The sequence below is a fragment of the Dreissena polymorpha genome, chromosome 5, assembly GCF_020536995.1.
Source record: "Dreissena polymorpha isolate Duluth1 chromosome 5, UMN_Dpol_1.0, whole genome shotgun sequence".
Lineage (NCBI taxonomy): Eukaryota > Metazoa > Mollusca > Bivalvia > Myida > Dreissenidae > Dreissena > Dreissena polymorpha.
This window is the reverse complement of record NC_068359.1, coordinates 122,727,666-122,741,648: the sequence shown is the minus strand read 5'-3', so window position 1 is coordinate 122,741,648 and position 13,983 is coordinate 122,727,666. Positions and strand designations below refer to the sequence as shown.

The 13,983-nt window shown below is 37.3% G+C and overlaps 1 protein-coding gene across 1 annotated transcript; it reads left to right on the top strand.

The window, feature by feature from the left end:
- Nucleotides 1–253: 253 nt before the first annotated feature.
- LOC127831599 (vasopressin V2 receptor-like) lies at nucleotides 254–1,141 on the top strand. Its single transcript, XM_052356576.1, has one exon. It carries the CDS (start codon nucleotides 254–256, stop codon nucleotides 1,139–1,141), a length of 888 nt encoding a protein of 295 aa, XP_052212536.1.
- Nucleotides 1,142–13,983: the final 12,842 nt, after the last annotated feature.

Genomic DNA, 13,983 nt, shown 5'->3' with positions numbered 1-13,983 from the left:
TAAAACTTGTTCAATCAAAAGAGTTTTGAAAGAAAATAAAACAATCGAAACTTAGGAAACTATGGATGCAACTACAAAGTTTGCTAGTAATGTTACTTTGATAAACGTTACAGAACAGAAGACGTTCAACGCGACGTCATCAAACGTTTCTGAATGGGAGGATCCGCCGGTCGGTTACTATGGAAACACGAGGGTGCTGCTCTGGATGGTGATCACGCCGATTCTTATTTTCATTTGAACGATCGGAAACGCTATGCCTATTTTCGTGCTGCTTCGTCAGAAGAAGATGACGTCAACGACGGTGTTCCTGTTTGCTCTGGTGCTTTCAGATACGCTTATCTTGTTCAGCTCTGCCCTGCCAGGCTGGGTGTTACATACCTGGGACATTAACACCTTATCGGTGAGTAACCCCGGGTGTAAAACGATATACTTCATTGCCTGCTACAGCATTCACCTCTCCTCGTGGCTGATCGTGGCTGACACGCTCGAGAGAACAGCTTGCGTGCTCTTCCCGCATAAAGTGAGACTGGGCTGTTCCCCACGAAACGCTGGGTTGATCATCGACACCATTGTGCTAGCCGTGTTCGGAATTAATATAATACTACTAGTGATATTTGATGTGAATGGATACAATGGTGGGAGGTGCGGTCCGTCCACGAAGGAATACTACGACTTATTTGTTTACGTTTACCGATGGATCGACTTCACGTTAACGTTCGGCGTGCCGTTCCCGCTGCTAGTAATTGGCAACGTCATCATCGTAGTGCAGCTTGCGCGCTCCCGTTCAAGACGTCAGCGGATGAACATTTCCGGTAAGGCACGCGACACGTGCCCAGTGTCGATTCTCATGATTGCACTGTGCGTGCTGTTCCTCGTCACGATGACACCGGTGTCAGTCTGTTTTGTGAACTTCCCCTACCTGAGGGAGAAGCTCCTGGCGCTCGAGTCAGTTGATCCTTACACGTCCTTGTACGATTCCGCGTACATTGATTTCCTTTTCGGTGTTGCCACTCTGGTCAGCTACTTCAACTACACCTTCAAATCTGCCATCTACGTGTTCAGCGGCTCGAAGTTCTGCGCTGAGCTGAGGAGCCTGCTTTGCTGTAAGGCAACACATGGCACAAGACTGTTTGGAAGCTAGGGGCCAATACAGACGAATTCTTAATGCCACCAGCCGCAAATTGCCGACGAAAACCGTTATCATTAACAATATTTGACATAATTGCAAACATGTATTTAATAATATTTAAAACATACGCTGGATCAGAGTTTTGATATTGTTAATTACTATTGAATTTTTTCTATACCTTAAATGTATGATTTTGAAAATAAGGTGACTCGTTGTTGTAAGTGTACAGGCTTTTAACTCTATGAAAGACCTCAACCTCAGCGCAGAGATTTGACGGGGCATCCGCGCAAAGACTTGACGGGAACCAGCATAGCTGAATCAAATCACTGCCTTCATAACCAACTACGCGATGATAGCCTAGCCACGTGGTACAATAATTTTAAATTTATGTAATTAATTTCTTATCATGACACTGAACTTAAACACTATTTTCAAAATGTTAAAGAAAACTTTTAATATTATTATACCTTACCAATAAAATTAAATCCTACCAAATCTGGTAGTATTTTGTTGTGATGGCAGAGATTGCATGTGATAGAAAGTAACGTTAACTCTGCGCTGAGATTGGAAAGGCCTTTGGTCAGTTTTGTTATATGACTCTGCAACACTCAAGACAAAAGATCTATAAATAAACATTACTACATTTAAAACAAAGGTTTATTTATAGACCCTTGCAAAAAAATAGAAGTCTCTTGAGGATTTATTTGAGCCACGCCTTGTAAAAATTGGGCTTGACGCATGTGCGTAAATTGTCGTCCCAGATTAGCCCCTATATTAACTTATTGCTGACGTTAATTTCCACTACTGCCTTATATCCGCCACACCATGAAGATCAGCTTTGAATTTGTTCGTCTTGATCAATACAGGCGATATAATTAGGAACACTGCTAATGTTGAGTATTGAACATGCGATTATTTCAATATAGAAACATTTTATATGTTACGGGAATTCTCAGTAACATACTGCACATGCGCTAAATGCCCCCTCAATGCGACGATGCTACAACAGCGTCACCGTGTTATGCGCTATTATATGCCCCCCCCCCCCCCCCTACCCCCTCGTTGTGCCGTTGCTACAACAGCGTCACCGTGTTATGCGCTATTATGTGCCCCTCTTCGTTGTGCCGATGCTACAGCGTTTAATTATTCATCAACATACCTGATGGGAGGCCGATAGTTTTATTAGGCGTCATAGCTACATCATGTAATTAATGTTTGTTTGTAAGAGGGGTTTATATTCCCTAATAAAAATAGAACAGTGTTAATCATAACAATTACACGCAATATTGTTACGAATTAACCCATTTATACCTAGTGGACTCTCCCATCCTTCTAGATTGGATCAATTTATTTCCATAATTAGGGATGTCTAGTATATTTATTTCTATATTTAGAGTATTTCTTACAGAAATTCCTTTAAGCAAACAGCGCAGACCCAGATGAGACGCCGCATCATGCGGCGTCTCATCTGGGTCTACGCTGTTTGCAATGTCCTTTTTTCAGGACGCTAGGCATGAATGGGTTAAGTTCAGTGTGTTTGGCAATTTAAACTGTTTTTTATATTGCAGAGCTTAAATCATTATTTTGTTATACATAAGTTATAATAATTAAGTTTTAAAAAGTGCGCACGTGTAAAAGTTACATGAATTGTTTCCTTGGTTCAAAGCATCGGACTCCAAATTAACAAAATTAAGTTGATAGTATAGTCAACTGACATTTATTAACATCTAAGGCAACGTTTAATATTAAACTTAAAGTTTACAAGAATATCATAAAGCGTACATGTTCAAACATATGAACTAGAATTAAAAGTTGGCCGTTGAGATTTGACATTTACTTAATACTTTCCAGTTAGAAAAAAAGCTTATCAAATGTATCTATGTGCTTAGAGATTAAAACATTAAACCAATATGCATTTTTATGTAGATACAAATAATAGATCCTTCTCATTGACCAGGAAGACAAACACATCTTAAATAAAAATTGAACAGATTCCGATTTATTTTTACCACGTGATACTGTGCCATAGCGCCTTTTTAAAGAGGTAAGAATTCATACAATAGCTTTCAATATTAAAAAAAAATATGATTAGATATTTTATAACATGTGTTGTTTTAGATATATTGTTATATTTTATACGTATATAACTGACCAATGTTCTAATGACATGAAAAGGCATTCATTTTTTAAATGTTTTTTGTGTGTCTTATGCTGTATATTATACATATAGGATTTGGCACGAGTTGTCATATCATATCATATTTCATTAAACGAATTCAGGACTTTTGTTAGAAAGCGAGCCTACATGGTATGAAATGACAACGAGTGTCAGATCTTTTTTATCACATGCTTTTAAATGAGCAAATTAAATAAATATTTACACAAACATAACGATAAATTCCGAATATTGTTTACATTTCGTGACGTCATTTGACATTGCAACGTCATTTTAGCAAAATAACAAAATGCGATTGGTTAATCGAATGAAAACTAAGGCAATGAAAACGCTTAAAAGTAAAGTACACATGTGTAAGATAAAAATATTTGTAACGGTTATATTACATGTGAAACAGGGTATGACATGTGATAAATGATCATTTGAATTCGAAATGTTTAATTACCGGTAAATATACTACGCTCGTTGTAACATACCCCCTCAAAAAAAGCAAAATAAAAACAGTGATTGCGTATTTCGTGCATATTGTGGTGCTCATAGCCCTCAGGTATTGTCAGACCAGGCGAATGTAAACGGTAAAATTAAAATATATAGTTGAAACATAAACTTAAAGAAAGATAAACATTTAATTGTAAATCCATACGCAGACAACAGCTATTTCATCATTATATATAAAACAATACTGGTGATGTACCTGTTTTTTTAAAACGATACTAAAAACATAACATGTGAAATGCGTCCCTTTATAAAAATTTGTTGTTATGACTACATTAGTGTGTTTGAAACATTGATCAATTTTGTATCTAAAATGTTAATAACGTCGGACATTATAGCATATTAACGTGATAGATTAAAAAATCATGCCACTAGTTCTCGAATATAACAAACTTTAACAAAAACGTTTTTTTCACACATAATTCTAACTTTTGTTCTATGTCCCGACTTTCAAATGGAGGATGGCGCATAGTTTTGTCCTCGTATTTAATTTCTATCTACGTCCGTCCATCCTTTTTTTGGACCATATGTCAAATTCTATTGTAGCTTGAGTGATGATACTTAATAAGACAGCATGTAAAAGTGAGCACCTGTTTATTGTGCTTTCTTTCCATTTGAAATTAGTTCAGTTTGTCATTCGTGGCATCAGTGATATCTACGGAATACCGTTAGTGCCATCGTGGTTACACATTAAAATCTAGAGGGCGAGAACGCGAGAGTACGATGACGAGAATGCGACAATATGATGACGACAGTGCGACAATACGATTGCGAGAACGTGATGGTGAGGATGTGTTTTTTATTGCATTGATATGAATTTGAGATGTACAACCATATTACGTGTTTTAATAACAAAGTACATTTTGTTGTACGGCTTTAAAGTCTTATTGCGGTTTGTGTTTATGTTAATGTCAAGATTGAAATGAGTTGTATGTATTTGTTATCTTTTTAAGTTGTCTTAATTATGGTTCGTTTGTAACTTTGCAGATATGTAAAAGTAACCATTCGCCACATCTTTTATTAAAATGGACACGTGACATACGGTTGATGAATGGTAAACTATTTGATGTAGCTTCCAATACTCTACTTTCAAACAGGCATAGAGGATGGAGCTCTAGGGGGCTTTAAGGAATCTTCTTCAAGTAGGCCACTTTCGACTGCTAAGCACTGTATGTACTCTTATTATTTCTAGCTGGTGTATTGCAGGTGCGCATGTGAATTGATTATCAACGACCAATTTAATTAATCATATGATATAATCCAATTTGGATGCCAGTCATTTAAATCGTGTTAAGCTTTTACACAATGGTACGATTAAAAGTATTTGTACAATTTACAGGATCCTATTTAAATGGGATACATTGAATTAAATATTGTTTTACCGTAAAAAGCGCGACAAACTTGGGCAAGTCGGGTCCCCAAACTGATAGATAGGTAAAGACCAAACAAACGCTCTACGATTATTTAGACCTTTTTCGCTTCGATGTATAATATGAGATGATATAAAGTGTTACATTTGTGATATGATGCAATATAATAACATACTTTGATATAGTTCTTGGCATAACAAGTGTGTAATCTGAAAATTAAATGATTTAAAGTTGTAATGTAACTTTTACTTGATTTTCTTTCCACATAGTATTGATAGGAAAGATGATACAAACCCATTAAATTAAAGCGTTTAAAACATTTTTAACGTAAACAAATGAGGGAATAAATGCAAATATTAATACAGACAATATATGTATAGGCTAATTTAATTGAAGAAAATTGTCATTTAAGAAACGTTATAAGGAGATAACTTATTACCGTTATGTTTTTGTTTCCGAGACTTAAAGTACATAAAAAGCTACAAAACCTTTAAACATAAAACTCATTAACGCTGGTGACCGGATAGAATTGTTAAGGAAACGAAATATAAACAAATAATGTATTAACGGTTGTTGTTTCATAATAGGCGAGCGTGATATGGATAGCATCGAAGAAACACGAGGCGCGAAAGCATCGGATAATTTGGTTGAAGATACACGTATGTATAAAAACATACTCGTTGGGCATCTGGATTTACATCAAGTAAATCAGGATAAGAAAATAAATATACTTTACCTAACTTTTTCTTGGCTTATCTAAATGTAAAAAAATCATAAAATCTGCATTAGTCGTCTTTTTGTGATTAATTTTTTTTAATCGAAGACTGGTAAAAAATTCGCTAGACGCATGCTCGAAATTTAGTAGTGTGCATCCTATAAATGAATTTGCCAACGCGCTAATACATTACACTCATTGTCACTAAAAGGTAACCAGGCTGAACAAGGCATTTGTGTTCATTGAATTAAGATATGCAACCGCCTTGAAATGGCCAACTCAAATTATTCTTGTTTTTTTCAACCTCTTGAAGGATCCCAAACTGATAGCCGAAATAAATCGCAAACCATACAAGTGTAAAATACACTTTTATCTTATATCATTGATATTTTTAAAAGCAATCAAAGATGAACTCGTTTATTTCTATAGGATAAAGAAAAGACAGAATAACATAAATTAACCAGATTGAGGCAAGATGAAATAAAATACCCACAAGTATGATCATAATGCATTTATGTTAACAATACATGTATTTTAGAACTTAGCATCATAACTTGATAGGTGCTTATTCCCATCAATCAATAACCATTTTAAGGAAACATTATATTTCAAAATCAATCTATTGTATTTTTTGTTAAATGAAGTGAAAGTTTTTTAATAACTTTGTTTCATTAATTAATTGCTCAGATAAATGTTGCGCTTGTTGAAATCATTTGCTTTAAAACAGGTCCTTGCATATCGAACACGGATTTATATGGCATAGCAAGGTCTCTTTAAAACATGACCACCCAAATAAAGGGAACAAAATACAAATCAAACCCATCACGTTTGAAATAAAGATAAGTTTAAATCTGCCTGCCTGCCTGCCTGCCGCCTGCCTGCCTGCCTGCCTGCCTGCCTGCCTGCCTGCCTGCCTGCCTGCCTGCCTGCCTGCCTGCCTGCCTGCCTGCCTGCCTGCCTGCCTGCCTGCCTGCCTGCCTGCCTGCCTGCCTGTCTGTCTGTCTGTCTGTCCTGTCTGTCTGTCTGTCTGTCTGTCTGTCTGTCTGTCTGTCTGTCTGTCTGTCTGTCTGTCTGTCTGTCTGTCTGTCTGTCTGTCTGTCTGTCTGTCTGTCTGTCTGTCTGTCTGTCTGTCTGTCTGTCTGTCTGTCTGTCTGTCTGTCTGTCTGTCTGTCTGTCTGTCTGTCTGTCTGTCTGTCTGTCTGTCTGTCTGTCTGTCTGTCTGTCTGTCTGTCCTGTCTGTCTGTCTGTCTGTCTGTCTGTCTGTCTGTCTGTCTGTCTGTCTGTCTGTCCTGTCTGTCTGTCTGTCCTGTCTGTCTGTCTGTCTGTCTGTCTGTCTGTCTGTCTGTCTGTCTGTCTGTCTGTCTGTCTGTCTGTCTGTCTGTCTGTCTGTCTGTCTGTCTGTCTGTCGTGTCTGTCTGTCTGTCTGTCTGTCTGTCCTGTCTGTCGGTCGGTCGGTCGGTCGGTCGGTCGTCGGTCGGTCGGTCGGTCGGTCGGTCGGTCGGTCGGTCGGTCGGTCGGGTCGGTCGTCGGTCGGTCGGGTCGTCTGTCTGTCTGTCTGTCTGTCTGTCTGTCTGTCTGTCTGTCTGTCTGTCTGTCTGTCTGTCTGTCTGTCTGTCTGTCTGTCTGTCTGTCTGTCTGTCTGTCTGTCTGTCTGTCTGTCTGTCTGTCTGTCTGTCTGTCTGTCTGTCTGTCTGTCTGTCTGTCTGTCTGTCTGTCTGTCTGTCTGTCTGTCTGTCTGTCTGTCTGTCTGTCTGTCTGTCTGTCTGTCTGTCTGTATGTCTGTCTGTCTGTCTGTCTGTCTGTCTGTCGGTCGGTCGGTCGGTCGGTCCGTCCGTCCGTCCGTCCGTTCGTCTGTCTGTCTGTCGGTCGGTCGGTCTGTCTGTTTGTCTGTTTGTCTGTCTGTCTAGCTGTCATTCTGTCTGTCTGTATGTCTAGCTGTCTGTCTGTCTGTCTGTCCGTGTCTGTCTGTGTCTGTCTGTCTGTCTGTCTGTCTGCATCCGTCCGTCTGTCCGAACTCGTCATCTTGCTCAATAAAAGCAGATGATTGTTCAACTATAGCAAAATGTTATTGTTCAAGGAGATCTTTTCAGCTTTGTCTTTTATATTTAATTTCAAACATTGTAATTTATGATATACCAATAGTCACCTTATGTATATGTAAAACACGTACACTTGTAAAATGAAGAAAATTTTCAACTACGCCGCAAATTTCGCCCTCTTACCCAATTACATAAAAATATATAGAACCAAATAAGGATTCGTTTAGAACTTCTCAACATACTATGGATTACGTTGTTCCGTCTTTGGTTACATTGTTTGAAATATATAGCCGATTTAATAAATGCATTGATGGTCTGTATTAAACTAAATATCCAGAAGGCGTTTCTCACAATTGGCGACCGGCTTTTAGTACAAAATTCGATATGTCAACAACCTTGATCTTTATTAAATCTAACATGAATTTAAGTATTGATTACACAAGTCAATTCACATTAATTTAAGTTGATAAAATGTAAGGTATAATGACCATTATGTGTGTATTTTTCACCGTTTGAGTCTCTTTAACAGTATATAGCAATTAAGTACGATTTTTTATCATTGGGCTGAAATCGAATTCTGTAACACCCTTTTTGGTTGACTGGAACGCTGTTAGTGATGACGAAATGCGATGTAACGTGGCAGCAATGCATTTTATTCATGAAACAGGTATGTATACATTTTAATTATATAAGAATGCATATCTCACACACACATATACACACGCGCGCTCATACTCACAAGCAAGCAGACATGACAAGCTCTGTATCTCACATAAGCGGTATGGCTCCTTTTAAGATCTATGAATACTTCCATATAAAAGCTCTATTGTTTAAATGTTCAAACCATGTTTTTCTTTACTGCTGATTATCTTTCAAGTCCATTCTGTTTCCACGTGTATGGATAAAAATCTGCCTTTGTTATAATGATAGCCTTCCTCATTCCAAGTGACAATTTTGAATATCAACAGATTATACCAAAACGAATGTTTATGCTCATTCAGTTTTTGCTGCAACAATTCATAACCACTGTATTAAACATAAACACTAGATTTGTTTCTGATAATAAACATGTCATAATTTGACATAACAAAAGGTGTAATGTAAAAAAGATGAAGCATCAAAAGTGAAATATTAATTCAAGTTTAACAATAAATTCATCATTTTGTCTGTCAAAAAGTCTCTTTCAAAACATATAAAACCGTTCAAAACAAATCCGACACCTTTCTTGAAGTAAAGTTCTTAAACAATGGACACCTATAATTAAAGCAAATATCACCCAATCTAGCGTTTTATCATACCAACGCATTGATATCTGTCTGATATAACGTTGCCTGGTATATTTTTTATATTTTGGTTAGCATAAAGTGCTTATATCAGTCATGTGTGGAGTATGGTCATATTACTCGGATTCAACTTTAAAGGAATCAATTTTACTTAAATCGAATCAGATTCAACAAAACAAAAAAATGATACCATAATCTATTTTATGCTTTCCGGTGGTTTATAGAGAAATATCAGTGAAATAAAACTTATATTTCACTGTTTTAAACAGTGAAAAATAACAGTGAAAAATATTGATATTGTTCACTGTTTTAATGTGAAATGACGTCATTTTTTCGACGAAATGACGTCATAAATCCAGCGAAATTATCCAGGTAAACTCTTTTGCAATGTAAATAAACGGTGAAAAAAAAAAGCATAAAATAAAAAGAAAATGTGTTGGATTCGATGGAATATCGATTTTAATTCACTCGTGATCATAAAAAACTCGTGGCTGCGCCACTCAATATTATTTTATATGATCACTCGTGAAATAAAATCGATATTCCATCGAATCCAACAAATATCCTCTATGTAATTTATTTTAAACACAACATGTAAAACAAACAGCAAAAAATATTTTTTACAAATATTAAGCGCGCGTGCTCATGACGTCAAAAGTCAAATTCATTCCCGCTGAAACTTCAGCTGTTAAGCGATTTTTTTTAAATATTTCTTTGAAATCTGGGACGTAGAGGTATGATAAACAGAAAAACAGGTTACTCCTTGATCTTTTTGTAATATATCATGCTCGGCACGAATAAAATAACGGCTCGACAAGCCTCGCCGTTACAATATTCTAAGCCTTGCCTGATATATTACAAAATGATCTGGCAGTAACCGGTTATTCTCTATAAATCAATTAAACTCAAAATTGTATGGTTGTACACATATTATGCATGTTGTTAACGATCGAATGACAAATAAAATATATCACAATAAAGCCCCAAGCGTTGACCTTGCAATTAAGAGAAACCTACTTTAATGTTACGTATTGATTCAACGTCTTTTGTAAAACAAAATGTGAAAACCATCTGAAACATACTCGATACACACGAAACGTTCAGCATAGAAGTACTTATCAAATCGAATTTTCATTTTGAAGTAAAGGCTCTCAACCAGCAGTCTTAAAGTAATGTTTGCATTATCCTCAAAAAATGGCAAATAAGTCAAATACTCTTGGTCCAATAAACATGCAGCATAGAATGACAAATTATATCCAGTCTACAATCTGAAGTGTTGATTCGTTGTTGATTGCAAAATAGAGGTTAACTTCTTTAAAACTACGTAACGAACACCTTATATTGCAGCAAATGATATAACATTTCAGGAAAAGATGTTAAGTTTTATAAATATATATCAAAACATGTAAATTTCTCTGGTATGGCTTTTAAGCCACACACCTTTTAATATTTAAAGTAGAAAAAAATCGTTCCATGTAACTTCATTGAGTGCCTTTTACACTGAAATTCCCAACGCCCTTTGATGCTTTGCATCAATACTTTTCTTGTTACTAACAGATTAAAAGTTTTTCTGGCAAATATGATGCATTAAGCAGATACCGTCAGACTGCTGATCAAGGCGAGCGTTCTCCTTCACAACCTGGTGAGGAAACGTTACCAGGTGATGCAGAACAAGCTGTTGGACTGGGAGCGTCCAGATGGGGTCCTGGTGCTTGGTCCTTGTCGAGAAGGCAGGAACATTGAAGACACGATGCCTAATAGAGTATTAAGACCCAACAGAGATGTCAGGCTAGCCAAGGCCCAAAGGAACCGCATCATGCAGTGATGTAACTCGCCCGCTGGAAGGATGTCGTGGCACGATGAAATTCCTTCCCACATTAGCTATGTTTATTGATCATTTTAATTAGGGAACTGGAGCACTGATCAGTAAATATTGATGAAATTATGATGTTTATAATATGTACAGTAAACATCATAATTACATCAGGACATGTAGAGTACATGTTGTATTAAAGAAATAAATTGAAATGTAACCTGTGTTTGGTAGTTTCGACATTTAATAATAGATTGGAACTAAATTTAAACTATAGATTAAAGAAATACTTCATTGTGATTTGGAATAATTAAACTTCTAATATATAACAATGACTAGCATTTCATATTACTACTCAAATATGGCTAGGATGCCGGACCGTTAACTTAAGGTCAAGTTTGTTTCCATGTATAACAAAAATTATTTGCTTTAAATTTCCTTCATGTACAATGCCAAATGAAAACATTAAGGTGTTTCAAACAAAGGAAATAAACATATTCGGGAAACAATCTGCTTGATTTTATCTCATGTGTGTTTACAATTTGTGTGAATAGATTTACTCATCAAATTATTAGTATAAGCCAACATAGCTCTGTGGTAGTGCTCGTCTCGGCACTCGGAGGTTATCGGTTTAAGTCGCACTAAAGGCATTGAAATTTGTAAATGAGACTGAAGAAATGTTTCGATAAACAACATAATCAACGCATATATTTTGAAGTAAGTTTACATGGAATGTAATTGAAAATTAGGTTGCAACATATAGTGGAATATTCATCCTAAAATAACTTAGCCTATCTCGACTTAACGGTCCAACAATACTATTTAAATTACCATGGGCATGATGTTGTTTTTGCTGATCATAATGTAGACGCTATAACATTAATTATACTACACGGTTAAGTTCGTTCTGAAAAGACGCAAATAACCCGTGGTATTCTGTAGAAATAATATGACGCATGGAACAAAACAGTCGATTTAAACAAAGTAATCGTTACCACATTCTGAGTAAAATTAATCTGATAAAGGAAGATTATTATTATTTAATTAGTGTATTATTTCTATGCTGTACCTCAGCTTATAACATCAAAAGGAAACATTAACATTAGAGTCAAAGCAATTTGTCTTAAGCACAAAGTATAATGCACACACATGTAATCATGTGAATTAGAATTATTGAGCCAGATTATTTTTAACCTCGAAAATGTATGCACTTAATGTATATAAATGTTATTCACGATGTAAATCTACGGACTAAGGGCTCACGGTCAGTCTTGGGCCACTCCTCCACAAGTTTCTCCAGGAGGGCTTGGTTGGCCTGTCTTATGGCGCTGAGGTCTTGCATCTAGGCGCCTTCCTCCTCCTCGCACTCTTCCACCCTACTCCTCTTGTAAAGCTTTCGACTGGACTTGGACGTGGTCTGAGATTTTTAAGATTGATTAACAACTGCGGACTTCATGCCCTCGAGGACGTGAATCTGAATGTGATCGCCAGAGTCCACGGAACGGGTGAACGCGAGACCGTGGACGTAGCAGCGGTAGAGACAGTGGGGACCCGGGCAAGAATGACGAGAGGATCCCCGGTGTCATTTGAGATGAACCTGAAAGGTTTAAGACTTTTATTGAAGAAATGACTGCCGCGTCTTAAAATTGTATCGAGGTATGAACAACATGGAGGCTGTTTAATTTAAGTGAGACCCGAGGAGGGGTTTCAATACAAATTAAACTGTTCATGCATCGATACAAGGACTACATATGGCCGTTTTTATTCTTATATTTATATTCACTAAATAGATTTAAAATAATATTATTCTTACTCTTTTGGGTGAAGTTTTATATGTAAACAGCGACTTAAGAAATTCAAAACACAGTTGAAATCAATGTAATTGAATGTACTGACGTTTGTAGAAGCCTCAGTAATTCAGGAACAAGGTCTTCATTTCTATCTGCGAGCTTCGTGGTCGCCAGGCCAATGGTCTTATTCGAGAGCCTTACATACGAGTCCTTTGTTCATTTCAAACACTGCTGTAGATGTTCCAGATTTATCCCCAGCTCTTATGCCTTCATTTTCCAGACAGCCTTTTTCTGCATGTAAAATTTCTTGCTTCTAACCCAAAGGTAGCAGTTGGCCTTCGGACACTCTAGACCGTCCTTATCTATAGCTGCGACAAGGTTCCAGTCCTTCTTGGCAGCCTTCGCATCACCCTTGCTATTGTCCCCGTTTACGGCCCTTTCCTATGAGTACTGGTTCTTCCTCCTCGACTTGGTGACGAGGAGTAGAAGGCATAACTTCTTTCACGGTAAGTGTTTATCCCTCCTCAACAGCATGGGGCGACTACTCCAAGTCCACTGGTGCCTCAAGGACAGCAGCAGGTTTATCAACAGAGGTTGGATTAATGGTGGCAGCAATTGTGATGCAGGATGAATAACATCGGGGGTGGTGTGAGGGGAAGCAGCTGAACATGAAACATCAGTTTATTAAGTGACAATTAAGTTACTTGCTTCTAAGTTTCATTTCTAAATAACAATTCGAAATTAACATTTTAAAGTAGCAACTTTGCAAATGAAAAGACAGGCAATTAATTATACTGACAATCAACAGCATCCTCCGCTTCCACAGGAGCACCATGGTCAGTATCAGCAGAAGGTGCATGGACCTCGGTCTGGACATGAATCGTTACCTGGGCCTGTGAGGCTTGAAGAGCCTCATCCAGGGCTTAATGCACGCACTTAAAGAGCAGTCTGCACAGGCTAATCAGGGAGGAAACTTTCCGCCTTAACTGGATTTTTGTTTTGGAAAGCTTCCTTTAAACAAAAACTTCCATAAAATAGTTCCGTCATTTATTAAATGTGCGGACTTCACATACTTACCTGGAAAAGCACTTGACGCGTGTGAAGCCCACTTCCCAGAGCGAGGCTATCTGCAAGTATGTATAACAAATAGAGCCGCGCTCTGTGAAAAGTAGG

What these genes read in the sequence shown, in the direction of transcription:
- LOC127831599 (XM_052356576.1), top strand. Translation starts at nt 254, where the DNA reads ATGCCTATTTTCGTGCTGCTTCGTCAGAAGAAGATGACGTCAACGACG.